The sequence below is a fragment of the Egretta garzetta genome, unplaced genomic scaffold (genome assembly GCF_000687185.1).
Source record: "Egretta garzetta isolate BGI_Z169 unplaced genomic scaffold, ASM68718v1 scaffold354, whole genome shotgun sequence".
NCBI classification, from domain to species: domain Eukaryota; kingdom Metazoa; phylum Chordata; class Aves; order Pelecaniformes; family Ardeidae; genus Egretta; species Egretta garzetta.
In genome coordinates, this window is record NW_009259593.1 from 3597167 (window position 1) to 3623344 (window position 26178).

Consider the following 26178-nt stretch of genomic DNA (forward strand, 5'->3'; position numbering starts at 1 on the left):
GTAAGCAAGCAGAGAATCAGAATAGTAAAAGAGAAAGCTTGTGGGTTGAGATAAAGACAGTTTAATAACTGGAAGAAAATGAAATAATAATAATATAAATTGTAATTAAAAGGAAAACAACAAGAAGAGAGAAATAAAACCCAAGAAAGACAAGTGACGCAAATGAAAAACAATTGCTCACCACCAACCAACCAATGCCCAGCCTGTCACCAAGCAGCGGCCCCTGGACAGCTTTCCCCCTGGTTTATAAACCGAGCATGATGTCATACAGTATAGAATATCCCTTTGGCCAGTTTGAGTCAGCTGTCCAGGCTCCATCCTCTCCCAGCTTCTTGTGCACGCCACCTCCCCAAGCCTCCCCACTGGCAGGGCAGTATGAGAAGCCGAAAAGTCCTTGACTGAGTGTAAACACTGCTTAGGAACAACTAAAACATCAGTGCGTTGTTGACATCATTCTCATCCTAAATCCAAAATACAGCTTTATACCAGCTACAAGGAAGAAAATTAACTCCATCCCAGCCAAAAGCAGCACACAATATTAAAAATATCTGCTATGTATTTAAAAATTGACATCTACAACAATATTTTCATTTTAACACAAATTACTTTACAACTCTGAAAATATCAAACTGCTTATGTAGGTATCTACTAACGGCTGCAACTGGTAAATTTTAGGTAAATAAATGCAACAATTTTGTTCATTATGCCTTCACCTTCCTGAGGGATAGCTATGCTTAGTCCACAACAACTAACATAAATCAAGTTGAGAATCTGTATCAGAAGCAAAATTTCACACTCTTTCACATTCAGGTTTGTGTCTTAACTCTTTGCCTGTTAACGTAGTGAAGTCCTACACCTGGTTTCTTGCTCCCCTGCTTACGGTCTCAGCCCTCCAGACCTCGATATTAGTATGCCAAAGCTAATGAAATGGGAAGAACAAGTTCTCAGAGGCAGTGCTGTCAGCTTTCCAGCTGAAAGCAGAGCTTGCTTATATGCAAATCATAGTCAATGAGCTCATCAGCTAAAAGCCTTAGACTCATGTTTAAATTAATCATGACATATTGGTCCTTTAATGTGAAAGGGTAACATGGAGGTAAGGACAAACTCATGACCTCAGTCCCTCCTATGATATATTGAGATAGCCAGCTTAAAAAGGAAAGCAAGTGCCATACCTGAGATATGGGTTGGTTCACAAAAACCCAGCCTGTAGTAGGATTAATTTGTAAATAATTTGGTTCTTCATTTGATATTGAATATGTAATGGCAGCATTTGAGCTGTAGTCATCATCACGGGCTACAACACGAAGAAAGCTTGTCCCAACTCTTGTGTCCTCTCTTAGGAAATCTAATGTAAGGAAAGGATATTTCAAACTCATCATTAATTCACTAAAGTACCATGAACATTTTACTAAGAAATACTAAAGCAATAATGTATGGAAGCTATAACTTTATCTTCCTTGGAACAATGGCCATAAAAATCAAAACGAGTATTTTAAAGAGCTGCTATCACTCCAGAGCTATGGAACATCTTTGAACTTCATATTACCACATTCCTACTTCTCATAAGATACTCCTTTTTTGTGTGTCTTGTATTTTACTAAGGGATTAATTGCTCTGTATGAAATATACATAAATGGAATTTTAATTTCTTGCATAACACCAGAAGAAAAGGACCACTTTGTCAGAAACTACTTTCTAGGATTTGTACAGTACAACTAACAGAGAATTAACAGTCTTCAATTTTTTATTAATATTATACATGCCTCTGGGTGTTTATCCATAAACAGGAAGGGGTTTTTGAAGAACCAAGATGGAAAGGCAAAACAACAAACAGTGAAGAATGATGAAATTCAAATGAGAAAAGCATGTAATCAAAAGTTATGGCAAAAATATATTAATCAGAAAACAAAGTATACAGTTAGTGCTCAGCGCTGCACACTCACATGCTTATTACAATTTTCTCATCTCTGTGTAGTACCACAGACACTTGGGACACTCAGGTACGGAAAGATACTGACATGGCTATTGTTTCAAGGAATTTTCCCATAACGATGCTCAGTAAGGCCTATGAGTCAAGACTGTACTCGTTACACTGCACATTACACAGATTAACAGTTCTGCAATTAATTAAGGTAAATGCATCTCTGGCTGCAATCACCTAGCTGGTCACTAGATCTACTACCAGGAAAGACACAACCCAAGAATCTTAGACATCAGGTAAGCTCACACTCAGGGCACCGAAACTCTATCCAATGACTCTCAATTACATTCATAGCGGGTGTTTTCAAATCTGGGATCATTGTCATTTTGGTCCAGGATGATAACATTTATCTGACATATTCCAATGAGTGGTTCCGCTGCCTGATCTGTTGCTGTCACAGTGATAGGATATTCCCTCTGTTTTTCTCGATCAAATACCTGAACAGTTGTCAGAACTCCTGAAAACAAATTAAATACCATAGTGTTAAAATACTATGCGTTTGACGATATTCTACATTTAGATGTTTATTTGTCTGTCAATACACTGAGATACAATGCAATAGGTTAAATACACCTATAATGTGAACTTCAGGTTCAAGGATCCAATCACCAGATTTAACAAATTTCAACAGCTTAAATTGCACTGCTCAGGCAGATAGAAACTTCATATACGCTTACATCTACACACAGTTGGACTTAAAACTTCGAAAACAGAGATAAGTACCAAACTAAGAGAACGAGCTTATAAAAAAGTATTTGTTTTGAGGAACACTAATAGGGTAAAGGCATATTTCATGTCTTTTATCCTCCAAAAGTTCAGCCTGAATTTAGTTTTGGCCTTCCAAGACTTAGTCTCTTTGCTGTTTGTAAGACTACTGTCATTTGGATAAATCATTTATATGCCATTAGCAATGTTGCAAGATAATGCACACCTAAAATACAGTGTTTTATTTTTTTTTAAATCTAGTTACAAAACCACAAAAGTTACTTCACATAGCAGTACTTCCACATTTCAGGGAAAATATCGGTTCCAGTTCAGTATTGGACACATATGAAACTAAAGGGAGAATATCTGTTCATGCAGTCAATATAGTTTATCTTTTGTCTGCTATCAAAAAACTCAATGAAAAAGCACAAAGTCTGATTTTTTTCAAGCTTTTTTCCCATCAGTGTAACAAAGTGGTTTCTATACACCAGTATCATATTTGCTTTACCTGTGTCAGGATGAATACTAAATGCTGGTAGGACACCACCTCTGTCCATAAAGCCATATTTCACTATACCATTGGCTCCTTCATCAGCATCAGTGGCTTCAACCTGCAGTACAACTGTCCCAGCAGGCTGGTTTTCCAACACAGAAGCATGCTCCCGATAATACTGACACTAAAAGAGGGAAGGAAAAAAAAAGCAAAAATCAAGGACTTACTATACCATTTTATTAAAGATATACTAGAGGTAAAAAAAAAAAAAAAAAGAAGAAAAAAATATTTAGCTACCCTTCTATTCACATGCACTGCTGTTAACGTTTTATCTGTGCCATGATTAATTTACAGACTTCACTTGCTATTTTGCGGTTATACGAACACCACATAGCATGAGGCCACTGAGCATCTCTAACTAGTGAAAGTATTTGGAAAAAAATTACAGTTGCACATACTTCCAAATGCAAATATTTTTCTATATTAGCAAAAGTCTTATAAAAAAGAGGGCATACGCTTGCCCAAACCACAGAATGGTTTTGGTCAAAAAGGGATTTCTACACAGAGTAACTTTGTCAAGGACAGATTTCTGAGAATTTCCAAGACTGACGTTAATAGTCACTGATTTTTCAAAATATGCAATGTTGCCCACCAACATTTTTGCCATCAGCATCAAACTTGAAATTTTGACACGCTAGTTCTTTAATATGAATTAACATTCTAAAAGCACATTCAAGCATTTATTTTTAGAGTAGAGTTAAGTAGAGTAAGTAGAGTTAAGCTAAACCACTTTCATTATTCTCTCTTTCTCAAGCATTTATTTTTAGAGTACTTTACAAGTTAAGCTAAACCACTTTCATTATTCTCTCTTTCATCAATTCCAGACACACAATAATCAAAAGAAGCCTATGCAATTTAGAGAGGTATTCTGGAATATTCTGGAACAAGTCCACTGCATAGACAGCTATACCTATCAATTCCTCATCACATCTGTCACACTGAACCTCCAAAAGTTATTCACTCAACTTTATCTTCTAAAATGCCAGAAATGAGATGTGAATCAGGGAAGAGACAGTGGTCACAGGAGCTGTTCACCCACAAGAGGAGAACAAACCCTCTAAGTATTAGGAGAGGAATGGCAAAGATGGAGAAGACAGAGGCATCAGGACTAGGAGAGACAAAAGCAGACCACTTCTTGAATAGCTCATCTGCTGCATCACTTGCAGTGACAACACAGTCTTAAACATTTACCACACAGTCTAATATAAATGACCGAGCCTCATATATTTACCTTCTGAAAGACAGGTTTGTTATTGTTGACATCATCAATTTTCACAACAACCTGGGCAGTACTTGTAAGAGAATGGGGCCCTCCAGAGGCATTATCATCAGTAGCTGTGACATTAAGTACATATTCTGTTCCCTGCAGCTTAGGAAACGGACTTGAACGAAGTCTAACTAGCCCTGTAAAAACAACGATAGGTTGTGGGGTTTTATTTTTTTTTTGGTACATTAACCAGTTACTGTTATTCTTCTCACTAATAAGCATGACAACACGTCATTCTGGTTTACCCATTCACCAATAAACCATGAGGCTGCTAGAGTTTAATTGAACTATGGTATTTTTCCTGCAGTCTGATACTAAGACAGCACAACAGGTATGTCTACAGAACTGAATGAGATAACAGCTACAACTCAGCTGACCTACACATATTAGCTTTAGCCTATCTGCTGCAGAAAAAAACAAAACAAAACAAAGAATCCAGAGAAACATTGTGGCAGACTTCTGTTTAACCTGCACCAGCCCTACCAGCAGGCCCAGCTATGTTCTATATCATTATTGCAATGAAGCGTGTGTCACCATGTCTACAGCTGTAGCTACCCATGCTAGTTCAACTGAAACTAGCACAAGTTTACCTTCCTGCAGCACAATCATAGCAGCATTTAGCTATATAGACATATCCTCAGAAACCTGTGTTTTGCTACTCTCCCAAGTCACCCAAATGATACACCCTGCTGGATGGGACATAAAGGCACTGTCAGAGAAAGATGTATGAAAGATTTGCTACAAAAGCAAAAGAGACTACATCTGAGACCACGCAGTAAGAAGATGTCATTCTTTTGCTCCATCATTCGTCAATCACCTCTATTATTCATCAGGCATAATAGCAATTGTCATTACAACAGAGTACTGTCACAGCATCAATGTCACTCAATTTGCTTGCAAATGTATTGCTTTAGCTGCAGCACTTATTTTTGACACATTTCCATTTTACCTTCGCATTTCTGTGACAAGGGGGTACAGACTATTCTCCTGACATCGTTTCTGAAACTGCCGCAAGCCACTGTATAAACCTTTACTGGTTTCTTAAGCAACAAAAGCCCAAAAGTGTTCTGAAAAAAGTGTTAATGTTTCTAAAATTAAATTTCAAAGGCTATAAAAATTAATTGGTAATAAAGTATAAAAGTACATATACATCATTATCTGTATTAAAACTATGGAGCTAATCCTAAGAGATCCTATCAATCAAACATTAAGATTCTTTCAGCACTTACAATAAAGATTTATCAGAAGCATCAGATGTACTCTTCCTGTGGCAAATAGACACTTTTAAAACCATTGTTCCTCTTTAGGTGCCAAAGTATCTTTAGAAGATTAACTCTTGGAACCTACAACTCTATTTTTAAGTCAGAAAGGATAAAAGGAGCTCTCAAATTCAGGATCATGCTTCAACACTTGCAAGTTACCTGCAGACCACGTTTTTGGGAACATTTCAGAATCTTACATTAATATTGCAAAAACATTATTTGCATTGAAATTAAAATTTCATGCTAAGTGAACTCTGTGAAATAAAGAGAAGGAATAACTTATTATGGCTTACTCCTTCCTACATACTCAACGCTTGTGCTTTGAGAAATGTAAGCTCAGATTTTGATTGCAGTTCAAAACAGGTTAAATATAAAGTAGTTAAACTGAAGTTAATTAAGTTACTTCAATCCATCAAGGGGATTTCAATTCTGCCTGTTTCTGTCTCAATCCTCCTCTTTTGTTTTTTCAAGCAACAAGCAGCAAATCTATCCTATTAATTTAAAGGGATATGCCAGCCTACTCAGATGATGTATGTTTGTGCATTTTGTAAAAAAATTTTTTTTTTAAATGAGGACACCAATGTTATGGGAATTTTTCCTTTGGGGTTTTAAAAATATGTGATTGCTGAAAAGAATTTTAAAATCTGTAAAACCTGGTATTTCAAAACAAATTACTTAAACTGCAAAGTATTCCCCACACTTTTTTTTTTCTCATGCATATAGTATTCTTGGCTAAATAGCATTGCTCATGGGAATGATTTTATCCTTAAATGAAAATATACTTACTGAGTTCATGTTTTATATACTTTTGCCTTAATTGAAATAAAAGTGGTAGTCCCATTCCACCTACAAATGCATCATTTGGCGCCAGTACAACACAAGTAAACTCAGTTAAGAAGTGTTTGCTCACACATGCGTAATCAGGACATAGACACAAGCATGGGGAAAAAGAGCCTCAACTAAAAATTAAAATGACCACTTTAAACCAGTTAAAACTGAGTTATTGAAAAAGTTGCACAAAGAAAACTTGCCAGTCAGAACTGCCATCCTATAGTTTTTTTCTCCTTGCATGGCTATTTGATTACCAATAGTATCTTTGGCTAACCGCAGCAGGTAGATGTCAAGCTTTGAGTGCACCAACAGACCTTGCAAACTCTTCCTCCTGCTCTCTGGGTTTGGCTGCCCATGTTCAAGGCCAGCTCTGACACCATACAGCCGGCTAACCTTGGATCAGTTAGTTGTCAGAAGCCCTTGAATGTGGCCTCCACCCCATGTCTCAGGAGCTGTGCTTATGCCCAGGTCCTTCCTCATGCTCCCCTGGGGGTGCATTGTACCTGGCTGTGCATCTTGCTGACCTCGACGATGCCTTGCTGCCTTGGCTTCCCAGCTTGACCCGACACACATCTGATCACTGCAAACCTGCCTGGTGATCACTGGACTGTCGGATAAACCAGGTTTCTATCACGGGACCTGCTCTGCTCTTGCTCAGGATGGCGCTTGTGGCTGTGAGGTACCTCCCCTGCCTGCCTTGCTGTCACCCTTGACTCCTATTTCAACTTTCCCTGCAGAGCAGCCCTTTCTTGCTACAATTTTGAAACTAGTCTCCTAGACTAAATGTTACTCAAATCCTTGTTTGACATTTTGGAATGTCACTGTTATCAACAATAACATTCTCTGTTAAGTTACTGTCTGTTTTACCTGTTATCTATAATAATGCTCTCCATTAAGTTACTGACTGAAAGCAAACAATGAAACAAGTAAGATAGGTCAATTATATAAAGCTTTTAGGAAAATCATACTATTTTTTTGACATTATAAGAGAGTCTAGAACAATTGCACCTTTTTCCTGCACTTCTTTTAATTAGGTTCAAAAATAGCATATGCTATTCAGTTTTTATAATTGCTACCTAAGAAAGACCAAATTCAAGATTCTACCATATCAGAATCAACATTATGAGTGCAGCAGCAAAGAGCTAATGTAATATTACCTTTCTTAGGGTCAATAACAAAGTTTCCTTTTTGATTCCCAGACAGAATATCGTATGTCACACCATCTCCATCAGGGTCAACAGCATTAACTGTAGCAATCAGTGTGTTCGGGCCTGCATCTTCAGAAACAAAACTCCTGTAGCTGTTAAAAGAAATTATGACAATACATTTATGAATTTAGACAGGAAATAATATATACAGAACTATGCTTTACAATGCCTACTGACTACCTGTACAAAGGGTACTGCAGAGATTTGTAATTTATTAATACAATTACACTTATGTTTCTTTCTTAACCAGTGAAATAAAAGTATTGACAATCTATCCAAACATTCAGGTTTTTCTGTTGTTACCTCCCATAGATTTCCACTGCAAACTTTCAGCGGTATTGAAGCTCTGAAGGAGACTTGGGCTAAATGCAGAATTCAATATTTTTTTTTTAAATTAAAAAATATGAGTTGCATGATTCACAGAATCAAAGCAAACATTTGCTAAGTTAAATCATTGCTTGTTACAGCACACTTTCTGACACAAGCTCTCAAAATGCTTTCAGTGTAGTCTTTGCACCAGCATGAATAAGAAGAGGATCAGATCTGGAGGATATGCACGTAATGCCAGTTTTACAAAAATCTCTTCTCAAGTCCAGACACATCACTGACATTGTAAGCTCTTAAGAGGCATTATCAGCCTAAGCTTAACGCTCTCCGGAGTAGAAAAGCCCCCTGCTTTAGCAAAGTCCCAAATATTTATTATTTTATCTGACTGGATTGAGCATAGGCCAGACTAAGCATAGTACAGACCTGTCCACAGTAGATATCCCAAAGCTCAGCCATAAGAATGAACTGCAGCTGGCTGTAGATAAAATACGTATGTACCACTGTGTTCAGAGTGCTTATGGACCCACTCTCCATACACTGAGAATAGAAAAAAATTCAAAGAAAAAGAAAATGGATGCACAGGAAACCTGTCCCTTAGCTTTTATTGTCTAGGTATGTGTGTTTTCATCAAAGCCTTTGTAGAAACAGCTTTTTGCCTTCCTCCAATTTAATATGCAATGAAGTAAGAGAAGTAAATTGTTCTGGTTTAGCTCAGTCACAACCCTCAGGACACTGTCTTAACTCTGCATCTGGAAAGCAAATGAACAGTAATTCTGGTAATTTTGAACATGAAATATGGGGACAGAAGAGCTCAAGTCATTGGAAGAGGTCTCTCAAAAAGGAGAAAGTAAAAACTGATAAAATGAAACAGAGTGATAGCCTTAAGCATTTCATAATTGAGATAAAGAATAACTGTGATGAAAGAAACCTTGTGACAAGGAATTGTAAGTTTATACTGGACTGTAAATCTATTTAAACAAAAAGCTAGAAGGACAATAACATCATCTTGATTTGTATTAGTCTGCCACAGAGCATAACATCAATTGCAAACTAGTCTCTTGACAGGACCTAATTTATGGGTGTTCACGATGAATCTACTTCACAGAAAACTTCAAATAAGTTCTGCCTAAAATTCACCTTTGGGTTCAAGATTTTTTTTATAATGGGAAAGATAAAGCAAAAACAAAGCCTGGTTAACCTAGTTAAACAAAAAATTGAGATAATTTGAATTCCAGGACATGAATTCAATTCCAGTGCCAATCTACACATATATACAATTGCAGTTTCCCTGCCATTGCACAGGGAACATAAAAGCTTCTTGTGAATTTTTGATAATTTAACATAATGTTCATTTTAACCATATTCTTCAGTAAACTAAATATAAGAGCTGGCAGGGTTTTTTTTTTTAAACTATGTTTTCTGCTTCCAATTTATTAGAGAAGCTTACACCATCTTTAATACTACCACTCATTTCTGATTAAAAAATTAGGAACAGATATAAGACTAAGAGATAAATACAGCTAAATATTCAATGACCCTGAACAGTAAAACAAACTAATATATTAAAAATAGACATAATCTGAAGACTGAGAAACTTCATCTGGTTCAGTATTTGAAAATGCATAGAGATCCAATAAGAATTTAGAAAAGATCAACTTTCCAAAGCCATATCTCCTAAGTAACGTTTAGGAAAGAAAGGAAGGCACAAGATTTTGAAGCCAGAGGTTACCTTTACATAAAATAAGGACTGTCAGAAATCTTCGATGTTTTGTTCAGATAAACCACAAACTTAGCATCACTGAAATCTCTGCCTGTATTTTGTTCTGAGCAACTTCTAATTTTAAGAGTAGAAGGCTGATGCAGCAGCTGACTGGGAATTCCATTACTAAGCCTCTAACACAAATGCAAGTTTACAGTACTTCTTACATTGCTTCAGGCACTCCTGAGCTCCAACTATTGAAGAAAAATGCTTACTGATGCTTTAGAAGAAAAACAAAAAGTACAGTTTGAAGGGCATGGTACTAAGTGAAATTAAGTGAGCTCTGCTTATTGACATTTATCTTGTGGTTTTTATAATTCAGCAGTCATTTAGGATTTTGTCATCTAAGCATTTTTCTATAACAATTATAAACCAAGGACACAGAGTGTTGACTCTGTCTAAGCTTAAATTGCTTAATTAAAAGGCAAAATTCCACCATGCACTCTGGATGAGGGCTGAGGACAACACTGAGTTACCTGCTTTTTCTGCTTGATTTCCTTTGGTGGTGGAGAGGTCCTCTTGAAATGTATAATCTGAAATTACTGCACCACCTCTTTCAGTACATAATGGAAAAAATGTGAGTGCAAGATCTGTTGGAAGAGACTGTCTACATATCACCTCTAACTAGCTAGATACACAAATCCTACTATACACTGAAGGCATGCCTAAGCCTTAAAATTAAGAACCAAACTTAAAACTGCCTTTTTTTTTTCTTTTTCTTTCTTTCCGCTGGTAGTAAGAGTGTCTCGGAGTCAAAAATAATCCTGCATTTGTCAGTCCAACTCTCAGATTTGATTGAACTGAAACCAATTACCACCCTGTAATGATCAGCTTTCCAACTGAAATACAAAAAGCAACAGTAAAAGACACAGATAACAGAGCTTTAAGAATATGTTATTTACATTGTCTGGGAAAACTGAGGTGCCTCATCATTCACATTTGAAACATGGATCCTAACAGTTGCTGTTCCTGTCTTCGGCTCTTCCCCCTTATCTACAGCCATAATTATGAACTCATAAAGATGGTTAGGTCGCTCATAGTCCAACCGTGTTGCTGGAAAAATAGTACCACGAGAAGTAATACTAAAGTCTTGACTCAAAGTGTAATATAGTAATTCAGCATTCTCTTTTGAATCGCAGTCAGTGGCCGTCACTATTAAAAGAGAAGAGAAAGACATTGTGTAGATCAAAGTTTGTGAATTGGAATGTCAAGTACTTTAACAAGAGAATTAGTGTGTAGTATAAAGCTGTAAGAGCATTTGCCTTGGCATGTGTGCTTGAAATAATTTATAAAACAGTGCTATCCCCTCTGCTTTTTTTATTGCACTAACCCTTACTTGAAAATAAGTTGATTAAAAAAAAATGCTAAGTCCCTGGTTGAATTCAGCCACTAGATCTTGCCTCTGTCTGTTGCATTTAAAGAACCCTGTACTACCAAGAACATATTCCCACACAGAGAACATATTCCCAAGAACATATTCCCACCTGACTTATACTGCTGACTTTAGAGCACTCGGACAGGTCACACCCTGCGTGATTAAAGATGAAATATTTACATATATTATTCAACTGATGCAAGTTATGTGTTTGTCAGATCCTACCCATAACCTGCAAAAACCTATGCTAAAAGCATACTTACCAGAATAGTAACTGACAGAGTACCATTAGTACAGGATAAATCACTAAAGTAGAACAGTAGGAGGTTATAAAATACTATTTACCAGGGAACAGCAATTTTCCTGCAGTTTAATTTCCTTTTTCCCCCTCAAGATTTATAGGAAGTTTTGTGAGGGTTAAAGACTAATATAAGGCCCTTCTACAACTGCTTGGCTGACGTAAATTTGTATTATTGCCAGGACCTGCTCATTTCTTTATAAACATTTTCAATATAAGATTTTTGCATTTTACAAAATCAAAATGTACATAATCTACAGACCATCATAATTTAAAGCTTAAGTTACTGGTTACATTGGGAAGAAGCAAAGTCTCTTCTGAAGCATCCAAACAAAACCTCACATGAAACACTCAAACCATGCAAGAGGCTTTTCACGCAAAAGAGCAGTAGTCTCTACAGCAGGCCCACATAGGACTCAAAGACAGGCAGAGAAGGCAGAGAAGATATGTCTAGAATTTTTCATCCAACATCACTCACTGTCTTCAAAACAAGAAATATCGCAAGATTGCTACTGTAAGTCTGCTGCTATAATACCAACCACAACTGAAGTCCTGTTACTTCAAAATCCTACAAAGATTTGTTTCCTTTGTCTCCCATCCTCCAAAATTGTTTGGGTTGTGGCAGCAGTAAATAATTATGGCCCAATTCTGCAAGGTGCCATTTGCCTTCAGAGAGTTGCAACTACCCATGCTGGTGCAGGTAATTTTGCCTTCTGAATTCTAGTTAGTTGGAGGAAAAAAAAATACTCGTATTGAATGTAACAAATCATTTTAGAAGTACTAACCTTGTAGAAGTGCAGTTGTCATAGTAACTGTTTCAGGAACACCAACTTTGCTGTAAATCGACTGATGAAATTCAGGGGCACAATCATTCACATCTGTGATTACAACCAAAACCTTAATGGAGAAGAGAGAAATGTTAAGCAACAAAATTAATCAAGGCAAGGACTTCATCGCTCTAGAAATATCGGATGGAAAAATTTCCCAAAAACATGCCTGAGGTCTTCAGAAGCTATAGCACATAGGATAAGCCATTTTTCTTAGATTGCTCTTTTCCTGCCGAGAACCATTGAAATATCAGATTCCAAAATACTAGAAATTGCTAAGTCACAATTCCTTGCAGCAACAAATTCCACTTACCCTTTACCTCCGTTTATTATTCCCTATTACTAATTTAAAGAAAAACAGACTGTCTGCTTTCCAAGCACCTTTTTTCCATTATCTTATCTTCCAACACTTCTGTGATTTTTAACACTGAAAATTCTACTGCCAAGCATATTACATTGCCACAGCACAGATCTCCAAGACCAAGTTCTGAATTCAATTACAGCAGCATAAATCGGATGTAAATGGAACTGATTATGGTAAAACAGCTAAGAAATACAATTCTGCTTCTAACACCTTTAAAAATGTTTTCTTTCTCCTATGTCAAATAGGAGTCCACAGCTGCATTGTTTACAATCCAAACACAAATGAGTGCATTAAATTAGCCTTTGTGGTGGTTCATACTGCTACACTTCAGACTGTCTGAAGTTGGCTGAGGTATTCTGCATCACAGTGCAACAGGTAGACACATACACCATCCACCCTTACATAGATTCGTATAAACTGGGAGTTGCCCTCTCTTAACTATTGAGGTTGCACCAGTGTAGAGCAGGTACAAGTTAAACTACATTTAGGCTCTTTCAAGTCATATTCTACCACTCTTCACCTTGTAGTACATAAAAGTGCCAACAGAAAGTATCAGTCTCTGCTGTGCTACAGCCACTGTTTGTTACACTGACATACTGTTTCACTGTCCTTCTGTGTCCTCACGCTTGTTCCTAATAATTCTGCCTCCTCTTCCCTTTATAGCGTACATCTTATTTCCTGCAGCAGGAACAAACTGTTACACTGCATGCATTTCCTAGCTCAGTGAATCCTTGAATTCAAACAATTGTTTTAGAAATGTTTGGAAATATTTTTGCTAAAAGTCAGCTTTCTAAAACACCATGAACCATCATCTTTCAATATCTGTGAGTTTTTATTACTTTCTCTCTTTACAAGGTCATGGCGTGTTCTTGATACAAAAATCATTTTCTGTTCTTTGTTTTAAATTGGAAAATCTCAAATATACACCAAACTTTATGAAGGTTTAGAGTAAGACAAAAACTCCTCTCTGGCTTGGCTGCACCCATTTCTGTATCTTCCCAGATGAGGCCTAGGACCAATCATGGGATGGCATTTCCTCAGAAATAGCCTATTCAGCGCCTGCAAGAGTGAACCCTAAGAGTACCTAAACCAGCCCTCAACATCTGATGGGGAAAATCTTTTTAGTAGGGCCAGCTGTGACAAGACAAGGGGTAATGGTTTTAAACTAAAACAGCGTAGGTTTAGACTAGATATAAGGAAGAAATTCTTTACAATGAGGGTGGTGAAACACTGGAACAGGTTGCCCAGAGAGGTAGTGGAGGCCCCATCCCTGGAAACATTCAAGGTTGGACGGGGCTCTGAGCAACCTGATCTAGTTATCGGTGTCCCTGCTCCTGCAGGGGGGTTGGACTAGATGACCTCTAGGGGTCCCTTCCAACCCAAAACATTCTATGATTCTATGATCTACCCATAGACAGAACAACTTTTAAAATGAGCTGGGGAAATGGGAGCCCCTTAGTGAATCTGTACAGAAATCTGGAAAGGCTGAAGGAAAATAGAAATATGTACAGACTGCCAGAAGTGAACACCTACCTCAGCTGCACTACTGAACTGTCCCTCATTTTCCTCTGCTCTGACCAAAAGAAGATACTGGTGCTGGTCATTCTCATAATCCACACTCCGAGTTAAACTGATATCTCCTGTTGCCCGATCAATACTGAATAGACCACTAGGATTAGTTAGTAAACTGTAGCTCAGAGATTTCTTTTGATATGATACAGCAATGACTGTAAGAAAGCTGCATTAAAAAAAAAAATAAAATACTCTTAAGCACATAATACAACATACTGAAAAATATGACAAAAATTATACATATCAGAAACAATGGTGCAATCCTGTAGGTCTGATCAGAGCAATACTCACTGAAATCAGCGATAGCTGTATGTAAACACCAAATTCAAACATTTTGTTATACAGTAGTTCTATCATCTTGAGGTTAAACAGATAAAAATAGGATTCTTGGAAGCAGAACACAGTAAGGATTAAAACCACAAGAATAGAGGATTTAATTTTTGCTGCAACTGAATTTGCCTACTCTAACTTCCTTCTATGGTAGTGATGGTTTTCAGGCAGGAAACAAAAAGATAAAGCAAGATGCAAAGATTCATTTTAATAACAGCACAGTAAGTTTCCTGCTGCAGTCATATCATCCTAAAGTTTCAACAGACAACTGCAAAAGGATAAAAGCCAGCCATTAACAGCGTGCATGTTACAGGTTATACAGAGCATGTTTTTAGTTCATTTGGCACTATCTTTCTTCCACTGAAGTCCAATGTGTTTAAAGTCTTCAAACGGGAAAAACACTTGCAGTAGGAAGCAAAGAAGAAATTTTAAAAATATATATTTTTTTAAAGGGTTTAAAACAGAATACTAATTCCTCAATTGTTTGTTGCCTTATCATGCAGGCTGCTTAGGAAAAAGAATTCCATCTCCCAGGAGAACCCACAAACATGTATCATCCAGCGACAACTACAAGCAAAAAGACAAAACTCAGTTTGTCTGAACACCTTTTTCCCCGCTGTACTTCCATGCTGCTGTCTTCTCACTTCCCTCAGGTGGACTACTGAAACAATGGAAAAGGTTGCTGTAGGTCATTACCTCACTTTAGTCTTTTTCTGTATTTTCCTATGATGTGGTCTCACATGCAGTTTCAGCCAGCGCATGACAATGTTCCTGCCAACAGGAATTATTTTGCCCTCTTTCTAACTCCCTACTCTGGCTGCATGTTCACACACCTCTCCTCTCCTGTCAGTACTAAAAATCACAAGGCTACGCTGCTGAGCACGTTTAACAACCGAACTGAAAACTTTTTTTTTTGGCATTGTCTTTCATCAGATCAGCCCTGCCCATGCAGCTAGCATATTAGCACTAGTGGCAGACCAAAGGAAGAGAAAGGTTTGGTAACGCTCCTCTGCTCAGCAGCAGTCTTAAGTCAGCCTACAATTGTGCAATCCTAAACCCAGAAATCCAATTGTCCTGGTTTCAGCTGGGACAGACTTAATTTTCTTCCTAGTAGCTGGTATAGTGCTGTGTTTTGGATGTAGCACTACAAGAATATTGATAACACACTGATGTTTTAGTTGTTGCTGGGTAGTGCTTAGACTGGCCAAGGACTTCCCAGCTCTCAGCTCCGCCGGGTGCCCAAGAAGCTGGGAGGGGACACAGCAAGGACAGTTGACCCAAACTGACCAAAGGGCTATTCCATACCATATGACGTCATGCTCAGTATATAAACTGGGGGAAGAAGAAGGAAGCGGGGGACGTTTGCAGTGATGGCGTCTGTCTTCCCAAGTAACTCCTAACATGTGATGGAGCCCTGCTTTCCTGGGGATGGCTGAGCATCTGCCTGCCCATGGGAATTGGTAAATTAATTCCTTGCGTTGCTTTGCTTGCGTGCGCGGCTTTTGCTTTACCTATTAAACGGTCTTTATCTCAACCCACAAGTTTTCTCACTTTTACTCTTCTGATTCTCTCCCCTGTCCCACTGTGGGGGGAGTGAGTGAGCGGTTGCATGGTGCCGAGTTGCCAGCCGGGTGAAACCACGACATCAACTCTGTTTTCCTGAGTACTTGTGTAATTAGTCCAATTTAAATATCGGAACTTTAGGATTCTACATGGATTTTCATTACTATTTCTGGTCAACACACAACAGGAAACCACTTTCACTGGTCACATTATGTATATTCAAACCTGTTCTGACATAATAACCACCACATTAAATACTTCATTCCTTCTGGATATTACCAAGTAATTTGACAAACTGACTAATCTACTATCATCTTAGGTGTGCAAACTTGTTTCTCAACAGTGATAAAAAATAGTTCAGTTCATTTCATTATTTTTAATCCTAAACATTATTGAATCCAAGATGGCAGGTACCATTTAAGTATTGTAGCATTTCACAGTTCTTGCGTTTCTTTTATGCCTGTGTTATTTAAGTTTATTGCAGTTTTAAAGAAAAACTTTGTTACCTACTACTAACAGTTGCTAATTTTTTTTATCTTAATGCACCTTCCTTATTTAGACACGGTAAAACTGAATGTTGTAGACTGAACAATAAAATACAACACTACAGATAATACAATAACAGTTGAATGGCCACACAAGAAAGACGTTTACTGGACAAAAGTATTTTCGATTCAACTGGAAGAGGAAGTGTTTGCCCCAAAAACAAAACAGTCTGGGACAGATGGAACTGAGTATTCAGGTGGACCTATGGTACTAACATTTTCTGTGCTATTTAGATCCACATGGTTAGACAAAGGATGGAAAAATAAAGTAACAAGTTTTGTAGCATCTTTGTTTTTACTCAATTTGTCACTGTGACTGATGAAGACAGTAAAGACAGTCTATTGTTTTTTCTGGTTTTCACTTCACAGAGAAGGCACTTCTCCAAATTTGATACATAAAATTAATATAGTCTTTCACACCAGGATAAGAGTTCTAATTTGTATTCTGCATTTTGTTTGAAAATTAAGACATAATCAACCTCTGCTAATACTTTCCATATCATCTAAAAAAATGAGAAACTGTAATTATTCAAAAAAAGGGTGACTACAAAATACATCAATCAAACTGTATCTTGATCAATTCTATTAAGAGATCTGAATTGCTACTCACAGTAGCAATGATTCACAAACATTTGTGAGGCTTTGGGGAGATCAAACAGAAGTTAAAGTAGGAACACAATTTCACTACATTATTTTTAACTGTTACTTACGATTTTCCTTGTGGCATACTTTCAGGTACATAAACAAAGTATGACATGTTGGTGAACTGTGGTGGTCGACATCCAGCAATTACAGAAACAGAGGCTGGAGACCCTCTGCTTCCAAGTTTATCTGCTGCCAGTACAGTCAGTAAATACTCCTTGTCCCTCACCAATGGCAAACCTGTTGTTTTAACCCAGCCAGTGTTCTTCTCAACTTCAAATCTGTCTTCACCACCTAAAAAGAACAGATCCACAAATGGTTGTCAGCAAGAACATTTTTACTTGATTAAAATTAAGAGGAGATTATGGTATCAATTCCCAAGTTGGTTTTGGCTTAGAATCAGCATGCACACAAAAATTCAGAAGTTTGTTTAGAACTTAGAAATCAGTAATTACATTCATGATTACATTTCTAAGTTGCATTTTACTTCTCTGGGTAATTATCACTCTTCTTTATCCTCCAATACTTTGCTGTTGTTTGACCCTAAATATCCCCTACCAGAAAATACCCTGCTCGATTCCTGGCCAAGAGGAACAAATTAACATTTGGAGTGATATTGCTACTCCCCTTCTGCTTGGACAGTTTTGAACCATTACTGAAGTTTCTTTTAAAAGTCCCACAAAAAAAATTATTAATGAGTCTGTACTAGTTTGCAAAGCTAAGGCACAATGCAGACCCTCAAAAATTTGTTAGAAATGAACCAGAAGTACAACTCCCACAAGGGGGAAGGAAGATTAACCCTGTCCACCCAACAAACTGTGCTCTACATACTGCCCTGTCTCATAAACAGGCAGTCCAGCAGAGAGGTGCTGGCTACTGCTGCCATTGCCACCCCCTTGCCAAAGCCCTGAGGAGTACTGACTGCTCCAGCCCCCATCATCCCCCGGGGCACAACCTGGGCAGGAACCCAACTCTGCAAGAACACACCTCAAATCTGGCAAATTTGTCTGTACCCTCAGTAAAAGTTGATTTTTCTCACACACACAGAGCTGAAGGCTTATGAACGTTTTGCAGGGGAAAGGGAAGATCTTTCACTAACGAAACTGAGGATGAAAGACAAAAAAGTCACAATTGTGAAGCCTAATACACATGGAATGAGAAGGTTAAAATTTACCTTCTAGGAGAAAATATTCTACAGCTCCACGGATCCCTTCATCTGCATCCACCGCAAGCAGCTTGTATACTTCAGTACCTCTCGCAGCTTCAGGGGAAACCACAGCCAAGAACGGGAAGGGCTCCATGGCCCATTCAGGTACGTTGTCGTTCACGTCTGTCACAGTAAGTGACAGGCGCACCAAGTACCAATCCTTTCCTAACAGTCACAGAAAAAATGAAGAAATACTTAGACCGCTACTTGATGGCATTCAGAGTAACAGAAACACATCAATTCCTCAGTGTGTATTGTCTACAATATTGTTGGCATGTAATCCACAAAAAATGGGGTTTTAAGGCTCTTCTGCAATCAACAGTGTCCAGACTGGGCCCACTCGTATTATATTCTACTAATATCTTTTTTTAGGAAAGACCACACATGCTTAAATTTTCAAAATCTAAATACATGTTTTCTGAAAAGTTTTTTTGCTGAAGAAAACGTATCAAGAAACATTTTGTTTATGCAATGATTACAGCAACTCTGAATTTTGAAAATTAAGTATTTGTTACCAAAAAATCCTAACCAGTCTACCCTAACTAGTGATTTTCCTGGTTAGAAAGTTCACTCAAATCCTAATACAGTTTTGACTTCTATTAAAGATTAAATGCTGTTAAGAGCCAATCAACCAAAGAAAACCCTAAAACCAAGCCACCACAGAATGGAACTATTCAGTCTCCAAAAATCGACAACAGAAGATCCTTAGAAATTGAGGAAAAAGTATTTGTTTTACCTCTGCCATTATTAAATCAACCAATGAAAGCAGTAGAGGTCCTAAACAAATAATTAATATCAGGAATTGCTGAAAAGGTGGCAGAAAGGAAAAATGTCAGACTAAAGAAATTGCTCTGAATGCTCCAGCAATGGAGTTAAGCATTCCTGTTAAAGGAGGAAAGAGGGGGAAAATACCCTGGGCGAAGAAAGTTTCTGAAGACACGACCAAAGGACAGGATTAAAATCTTCATATTCCAAAGAAAGCAAAGTAATACAGAAGACAAAAAGCCATTTTCTCCTTAATAAATTTATATTATACTTTCAACCGAAAAAAAATGCTACCTTCAGTCACACACAGCTAGGTCAGATTTTGAAGCAACTTAGCTGGGGTAATACAAGACTGTGATAAAGTGAATATTTTTTTTTTTTTTGTAACTGATAATATTTCTCAGCAACATTAGGGAGCACAGTATAAGCATTACTTGGGCCTTTTGGCCAGCTTGGCTTCAAGTGAACTGACACTGAACCTGTAAAAAGTTTTGCTACAGAAGCCAACTTGAGTGTTCCTGCGCTCCATATTTAATGACTCTGGCTCCAAAAAAGTGGTGTACGTACACCCTGTCTGACTCTGAAAGCAGTACAACTGCATTGACATGGCACTATGGCCCAGCTAACAAGCCACAAGAAGTGAAAGGGAATGTGGTCCAGGTAAAAACAGCTGTCTACATTTACAACGCTATTTATCCACAAGTTTAATAATGGATGTAAAGTCAGAATTTTTAAAGTTGATGGTGTTAATACTTGATTTCAGTGTGTTTTTATTATTTATACATACATGAAAACATCTACACACACACTCATTTATTTTCAAAATAGCTTGACAGGAATTGAAACAAGATACAGAGGAACATCTAAAATTATCGGTTTTAATTTAAATCTAATCAATAATGCAAAGAACTTAGTATTTAAGACTCTAAATATAAAGTGTTGCCAAAATGTGTAATCTTGTAAACAGTGTTATCTTGCTAAGGAGGAGTATTTTCCCAGGAAGGTGTGCCGCTTAGGCTCAACAGCTGTACTCTTTCTCCCTCTCCACTTCCTTAATTGCAGCATTACATCCCTCTCAAAAAAAACCCCATGTTCCAACTAAAATATGTTACTTTTGTCTGATGTATGCATTTATTGATGTTATCCCTTCACTCCCACGGCAGTAGTAATACATCTTTCACATCCGTCTCTTGCAAGCTTCAGCTTTTCATAATTAGGAACCTCTGTCTGATGGCAAGTGGCATATTTAGCACACCGTATCATAATCTGCAATCTATAAACAACCAGTAAGTGGATTGTCGTAAAGAAAACTCCTTGGTGCTGTGATTAACAAAGTCAAATTTAAGTTTCTTAGTTTAGATTTGTGAGACTTAATCCATCATGACCTCTGAGTACTTTCTGTTCTTATCCAACAAATTCTTTTAACAGAAAAATCAGCGTTTATCCAAGATAATCACAGAAGTTCTTCTTAGTTAAACTTGTAAAACTGTATTAATTCATCTGGATTTTAGAACTGTAATTGTGAATACATAGCTTTTTTTTCCTTTCTCTGAAGAGCAACAGAAAGTGTATTGACAGTAACTTGTTAAATCCAAATGAGTTTCTTTGTAATTATATCCTGTACTCAGAATCTAATATTCCAGGGAATATAATATTAGCTTAAGATAGCACATATGAAAAAATGGCAGCTACAGCAAAACCAAACTTGCAATTTATCAAACAGTAAATCACAGTTTCCTGAAAAAGAACCTTAAACATGCCTTGCGCCATCACAGGACATGGATACATACAACACGCATTTTCACAGAAAAATTCTCAGTTATACTGTACATTGAAGTCTTACAAAGTCTTCTCGACTCCAAATGAGACGAATTGCGTGTGTTATGTACTGCACTTTTGCAGTCAGAAGTGTTGGGAGGCCTGGTGTAAGGATGCTCAATTCTGCTTCTCTAGCCAAATGTTCTTTATAACATTGCATGTGAAGCTAAAGGTTCTAAAGACAAACTTGAATTGCTGCATTACAAAAAAAGACCAGCATTGAGGTGAGGCTACTGTAGCCCACACTGTTATTGCACTGTCCTCATAGTCACCCAGGTATAATTCTCTTCAACGTTCAGACAGACTCTGTGAAAGCAGCTGCATGCTTCCTCCTCTGCTTCCAGATGCTGTTAAACTGCACAGCACACAAGAAACCAGAAGAACGTCCAAAAATCATGATGTAAGAAATAGCAGCATGGATACTATTTGCCGCTACCATACTAAATAGAATCAGGTATGTTTCAAAGGGATCTGTTTCATGTCAGAACATGCGTTCCAAAAGTCCCAGGGCAGCCAGTCTGAGCTACCTATGGAAACTGCAGCGGAAGGAACTTGTTAGATGCTGATCTGAGGTTGAAATGAACCACAGCGACCCACAAGGGGGCGAGTTCTAGATGAAAAGTGCCAAATGAGATCAGTGTCTCCTTGAACGCTCCAAAGATTTTAATTAAAAGGTTGTCCAAAAAGAGTGAGCACAAAAGGGAGAAGTTAAGTGTCAAAATTGCCCATCTCTTCTCAAAAGAACAGGTCTTGTGGAAGCTGTCACAAGTTTGTAAATACCCACTGTTAGCTTAGTTTGCCTGGGCATACTGCAAGCTTAAAATAGCAAGCACTAAATTAGAAGCTGAGTTAAGAACCTCTGAAAATCTGCCTCTACAATAGCAAGATCTATTGAGGATTTGAGTGCCACTTTGGTAACCCTGCCAGGAGTAGACAGGTTAGCAATTGTTGTCTCTCTGGGGTCCGGAAATCGATACCCTAATCAACCCATGAACTCATTCAGTTTCAAGTTCTGCTGAAGTTCTTAACATGCATGTATTCCTCTCTCCAAAAGTAAGTCATAATTAAAGAATAACTGATTTTTTATTGAACAAGAAGTAATAAACCTGTATACAGATTCCACTCTTGCAACTTACTGATTGTCAGTTCACTGAACATTAATATGCTGGTACTTAGTACATAATTACAACTGAGAAATAACTCTTTAAGGAAACTGTGGAAAACTGCATCAGGACCGGGATTAATCCTCACATGTCCTAGTAAACTTTATTAATCAAAAACTAAAAGGACTTGGACACACTCCTCCAGCTACTTGTGTTTTAATAGTTAAGAGACCTTAATGTCATTTGACATCTTGGCAAGATCAAAGCTTTCAGCAATATGTTGGTTACCTCTGAAACATCTGAAAACTCTTCACAATGCACATAATCGAAGAGACAGGCATAAGCGTCTCTCTTGACCAGTATACGTAACCACTGCAATATGACCTTACAGATCTTATCGGTATGTTATCTTCTTCCATCAGCCATAGGCAATCTGATTCACAAGCAAAAATACTAAATAAATCACATGATTTCCCTTTCAGTTAGGGCAGTCTGGAGGAAAATGACTGTAAGTAAGTTTTCCTTTGACTGCGTACCATATATCAAAGCAAAAACTGTAACAGAAACACCGAACAGGACTGTGCTTCTCCGCACAGAGACCTACAAATGTGACCTGACAACTTGTAGAAAGAACATCAGGGTGTCCAATGAAGCATGATCAGACAAGGACTTGCCAGAGGACAATGAGTGTGATGAAGAGACTAACATGGACAATAATGTCTAATATATGTATGTCTAGCAGGACAACACATTAAGAATTTCAAAGTATACAGTCATAAATGTTATTTTTTTAAAGTATAACTCCACATTCTAATGAGTGCAGCAATTTAGAAGTTTTTCATTTGTTGTACTTATCATTACATATACATTACCAAACGCAGTCTCTTATATTTTGTAACTGACGTAGCTGCCTTCCTACAGAATAGTTGTTTTCCTACAGACCAGAGCTTAACTGGACCTTTAACTAATTTTTAATAAGGTATACAAAATTGATTTTCTCCCCTATTTATGAAAATTATTTGTGCTTCAAAAGAGTGGCAGGAAGGAAATTTTAGAAACATACGTCTCTTGATAGTTAAGATGTCTCAATGCCTCCTTCCATTAAAACACCCCCACAAACGTATCTTGCAGATACATTAATTATACATGTAAATCACTGTGTTAATAGTAGTAGTACATTGCTATGTATCTGCATTCATCTATTATGATTGATAGTAGTTTATAGTAGTATAGAAGTACTACATGTACAGTAATACAGCTACATTATGGGAGAAATAATATGTTACAATCTCACTCAAAATCTTAGCAGAAACAGCTTAAAACTGGTAATCCTCTGTGGACTTGGGTTAAGTCCTACAAACACACAGACAGGTTCTAATTCAATTATCTGATCCGAATACCAGGCCCCGATGAGAAGTGGAGGTACCTGCAACTATATGGTCAACCCACCATTGAGATCCTAAGACAGGAATCTGACACAGGCTTAATTATCCCTAAAAGAATTTTCAAACTCTTTTGTAACAGACTACCAATAAGAATTTCCTCAATATTAAACACTAGATACTTACTTTCAAGCCAGGCATATCATAGATAACTTACACAGTGTCATCCGTTCAAAAAAAATCCTACTAAAAGAATAGTTCTGCCAATTACATTGTTGGCACACATGCAGATTTTGCATTTGACAGATTTTCCTCCCTAGCTTCAGACAACAGAAAAACTTAAATTACTGTCTCACAGATACTGAGCAACAAGACATAAAATTCAAGATGGCTCTCACTGCACATAAACATGACAGTAGCCAAACACTGGAACGTCTTATATTAAAAATTGTTATTTTAAAAAGTCATATAGAAAATAATATTTCATATTGAAATGGGTAAAATCATATTCTTATTTGATCAGAAAGGTTTTTTTTTTCTTATTTTTCTTCACTATGGAAACTAATGAAAACAGATTCTGTGAGCAGATTGCTTTTCCTACATATTTGCAAACACCACTTATTTGCGCTTCGAAATATCAAAACTAAGCCCTCTCTACAGCTCTCTTTTCAATTTATATAAAAACTTAAAACTAAAATTATCAAATCTAGTCCAGAGTTTTTTCCTACTTTAGCTGCTTAATTCCCTATTAGAGTCAATTTGTGTATCATCAAAAATCCTTCTTAGGGCAGCTCATCCTCGAGTCTGCTTTTTCTGTGATATTCCCTCCAGTTGGAATTACTTCCTTTTAACTTAGTATTACTGACAAAAGCTGCAGCACTGAAATTCATTCCCTATCACCAAAATCAATCTTCATAATCCACTGCTGAAACCTCATCACAGGTATCTATCTATAATTGCTTATTTTTCATGCCTATCTGTGGTTGAAAAACTGATAAACAGAAAGATTTATTACACTGCCTTACTCTGAATTCAAACTACATTAGGTAATGTAATACACTAGCTGGCCCAAGCGCCTGCTCACAGAAAATATATGATATGCCATGACTCACAATTTTCATCCTTTGAAAAAATAATACACAAGCTAAATATTAACTGACTTGCTGGGATGTTTAACCACAGCAAAAATGCTCTTTAAAAAGCAGCAATAAGTAACTAAAAAAAACCCTAAACAAACAAAAAAATTAGAGAAAGTCTCTAAAATATCTTTCTTTAGGTCTGCCTGTAGGCATATTTCTAGATCCACACAGCTAATCAAATCAGTTCACTACCAACATACTCTGAGTAAGAATTGCATCAACATAATCCAACTGTTGGTTTCTATAGCAGAAGCATTTCAAAGAATGTCACAACTGATCTACGTAATGGCCCTAGGTGTTAAGACTTTCATCGTTTTATGTTAGACTAATTTTAATGCTACACCTGTTTAACCTTTCAGTAGATGTAAAAAACATAGGCCACCTCAGCTATCTGAGGAGGCTGATGTAGCAAAATCAGAATTGTTGTACATCCAATAACATTCCTGCAAGTCCACAAGGTCCAAGCCATGATACAGATAGGATTTGTGCAATAACTTAAATCTTCCTAGTTTAAGACAAAATTCACTTTTTTGAAAGGAAGTCACTTCTCCAAGAAAAGCAGGAAAATTTGTTATTCAAATGCCTTTCAGAAATCAGCAGTGCAGATCAAGGACAGAGTCTGCTGTCAGCCTCCTCACTAGATCCCTTTTTCCGAATCTCCACGACCAAAAGGCAGACAGTGCCTCATTAAGCACAGTTGTTAGGATTGAGAAGCTTTAATAAAGGCAGAGTTAAACATATACGAGAAAACATAGCATTTCTTATTAAAAAACAACAACAAACACAAAAAAAACCAAAAAACAAACAAACAAACAAAAAAAACCAAACCCAAACACAACAGGAGAAAACCTTAATACTCATATACTATGAAGACTGGGTTATATACTTTGTCCAAAAAGCTTAGGAAAAGTTCTAGCAAGTAAAGAGTGTCACAATCTTGTAAAATATTTAGTAATTTCTCACATCAAATTTAAGACATATACAGGGACTTGCTATTTAGAAGGAACAGAAAGCCCTCTCAAAATCATTAACCTCTAGGTGAGTTCAAGTTAAAGACTTACCAAAATTGAAGTACATACTGAAAATTACAAAAAGCAACTAAATATCTTGCTCAGATAATGGTTTCTTTCTTCATTAAGTTCTTCACTAGTTCTTTACGGCTCTACCAAATCCAGGTTTATCTGAAGAAAGTTCTTTTGTGGTGTTCACCATTAATTTTCTAGGAAAGGGTTTCAACATAAAAATAACATGAACTAGCTCCTCCAACCTGATATCAAAGTCAGGTTATAAAGACTTATTGGCTTACACACAGATACTGCAAACCAATAAATCCTGTCATTTCATACAGCAACTAA

The 26178-nt window shown here is 37.2% G+C and overlaps 1 protein-coding gene across 4 annotated transcripts in view; it reads right to left on the reverse strand.

The window, feature by feature from the left end:
- Positions 1-18860, reverse strand: part of LOC104125588 (neural-cadherin) — a 50380-nt gene extending 31520 nt beyond the window's left edge. For all 4 annotated transcript variants that reach the window (XM_035893606.1, XM_035893607.1, XM_035893608.1 and 1 more), the window contains exons 1-10: positions 18584-18860; positions 17478-17703; positions 14291-14495; positions 12352-12463; positions 10796-11045; positions 7757-7899; positions 4471-4643; positions 3195-3363; positions 2268-2438; positions 1173-1345 (exon numbers count right to left, since the gene is read on the reverse strand). In XM_035893606.1, the coding sequence (XP_035749499.1) occupies positions 1173-1345; positions 2268-2438; positions 3195-3363; positions 4471-4643; positions 7757-7899; positions 10796-11045; positions 12352-12463; positions 14291-14495; positions 17478-17703; positions 18584-18710 (1749 nt within the window). In that variant the 5' untranslated portion in view covers positions 18711-18860. The remainder of the gene's footprint in view (positions 1-1172; positions 1346-2267; positions 2439-3194; positions 3364-4470; positions 4644-7756; positions 7900-10795; positions 11046-12351; positions 12464-14290; positions 14496-17477; positions 17704-18583) is intronic.
- Positions 18861-26178: the final 7318 nt, after the last annotated feature.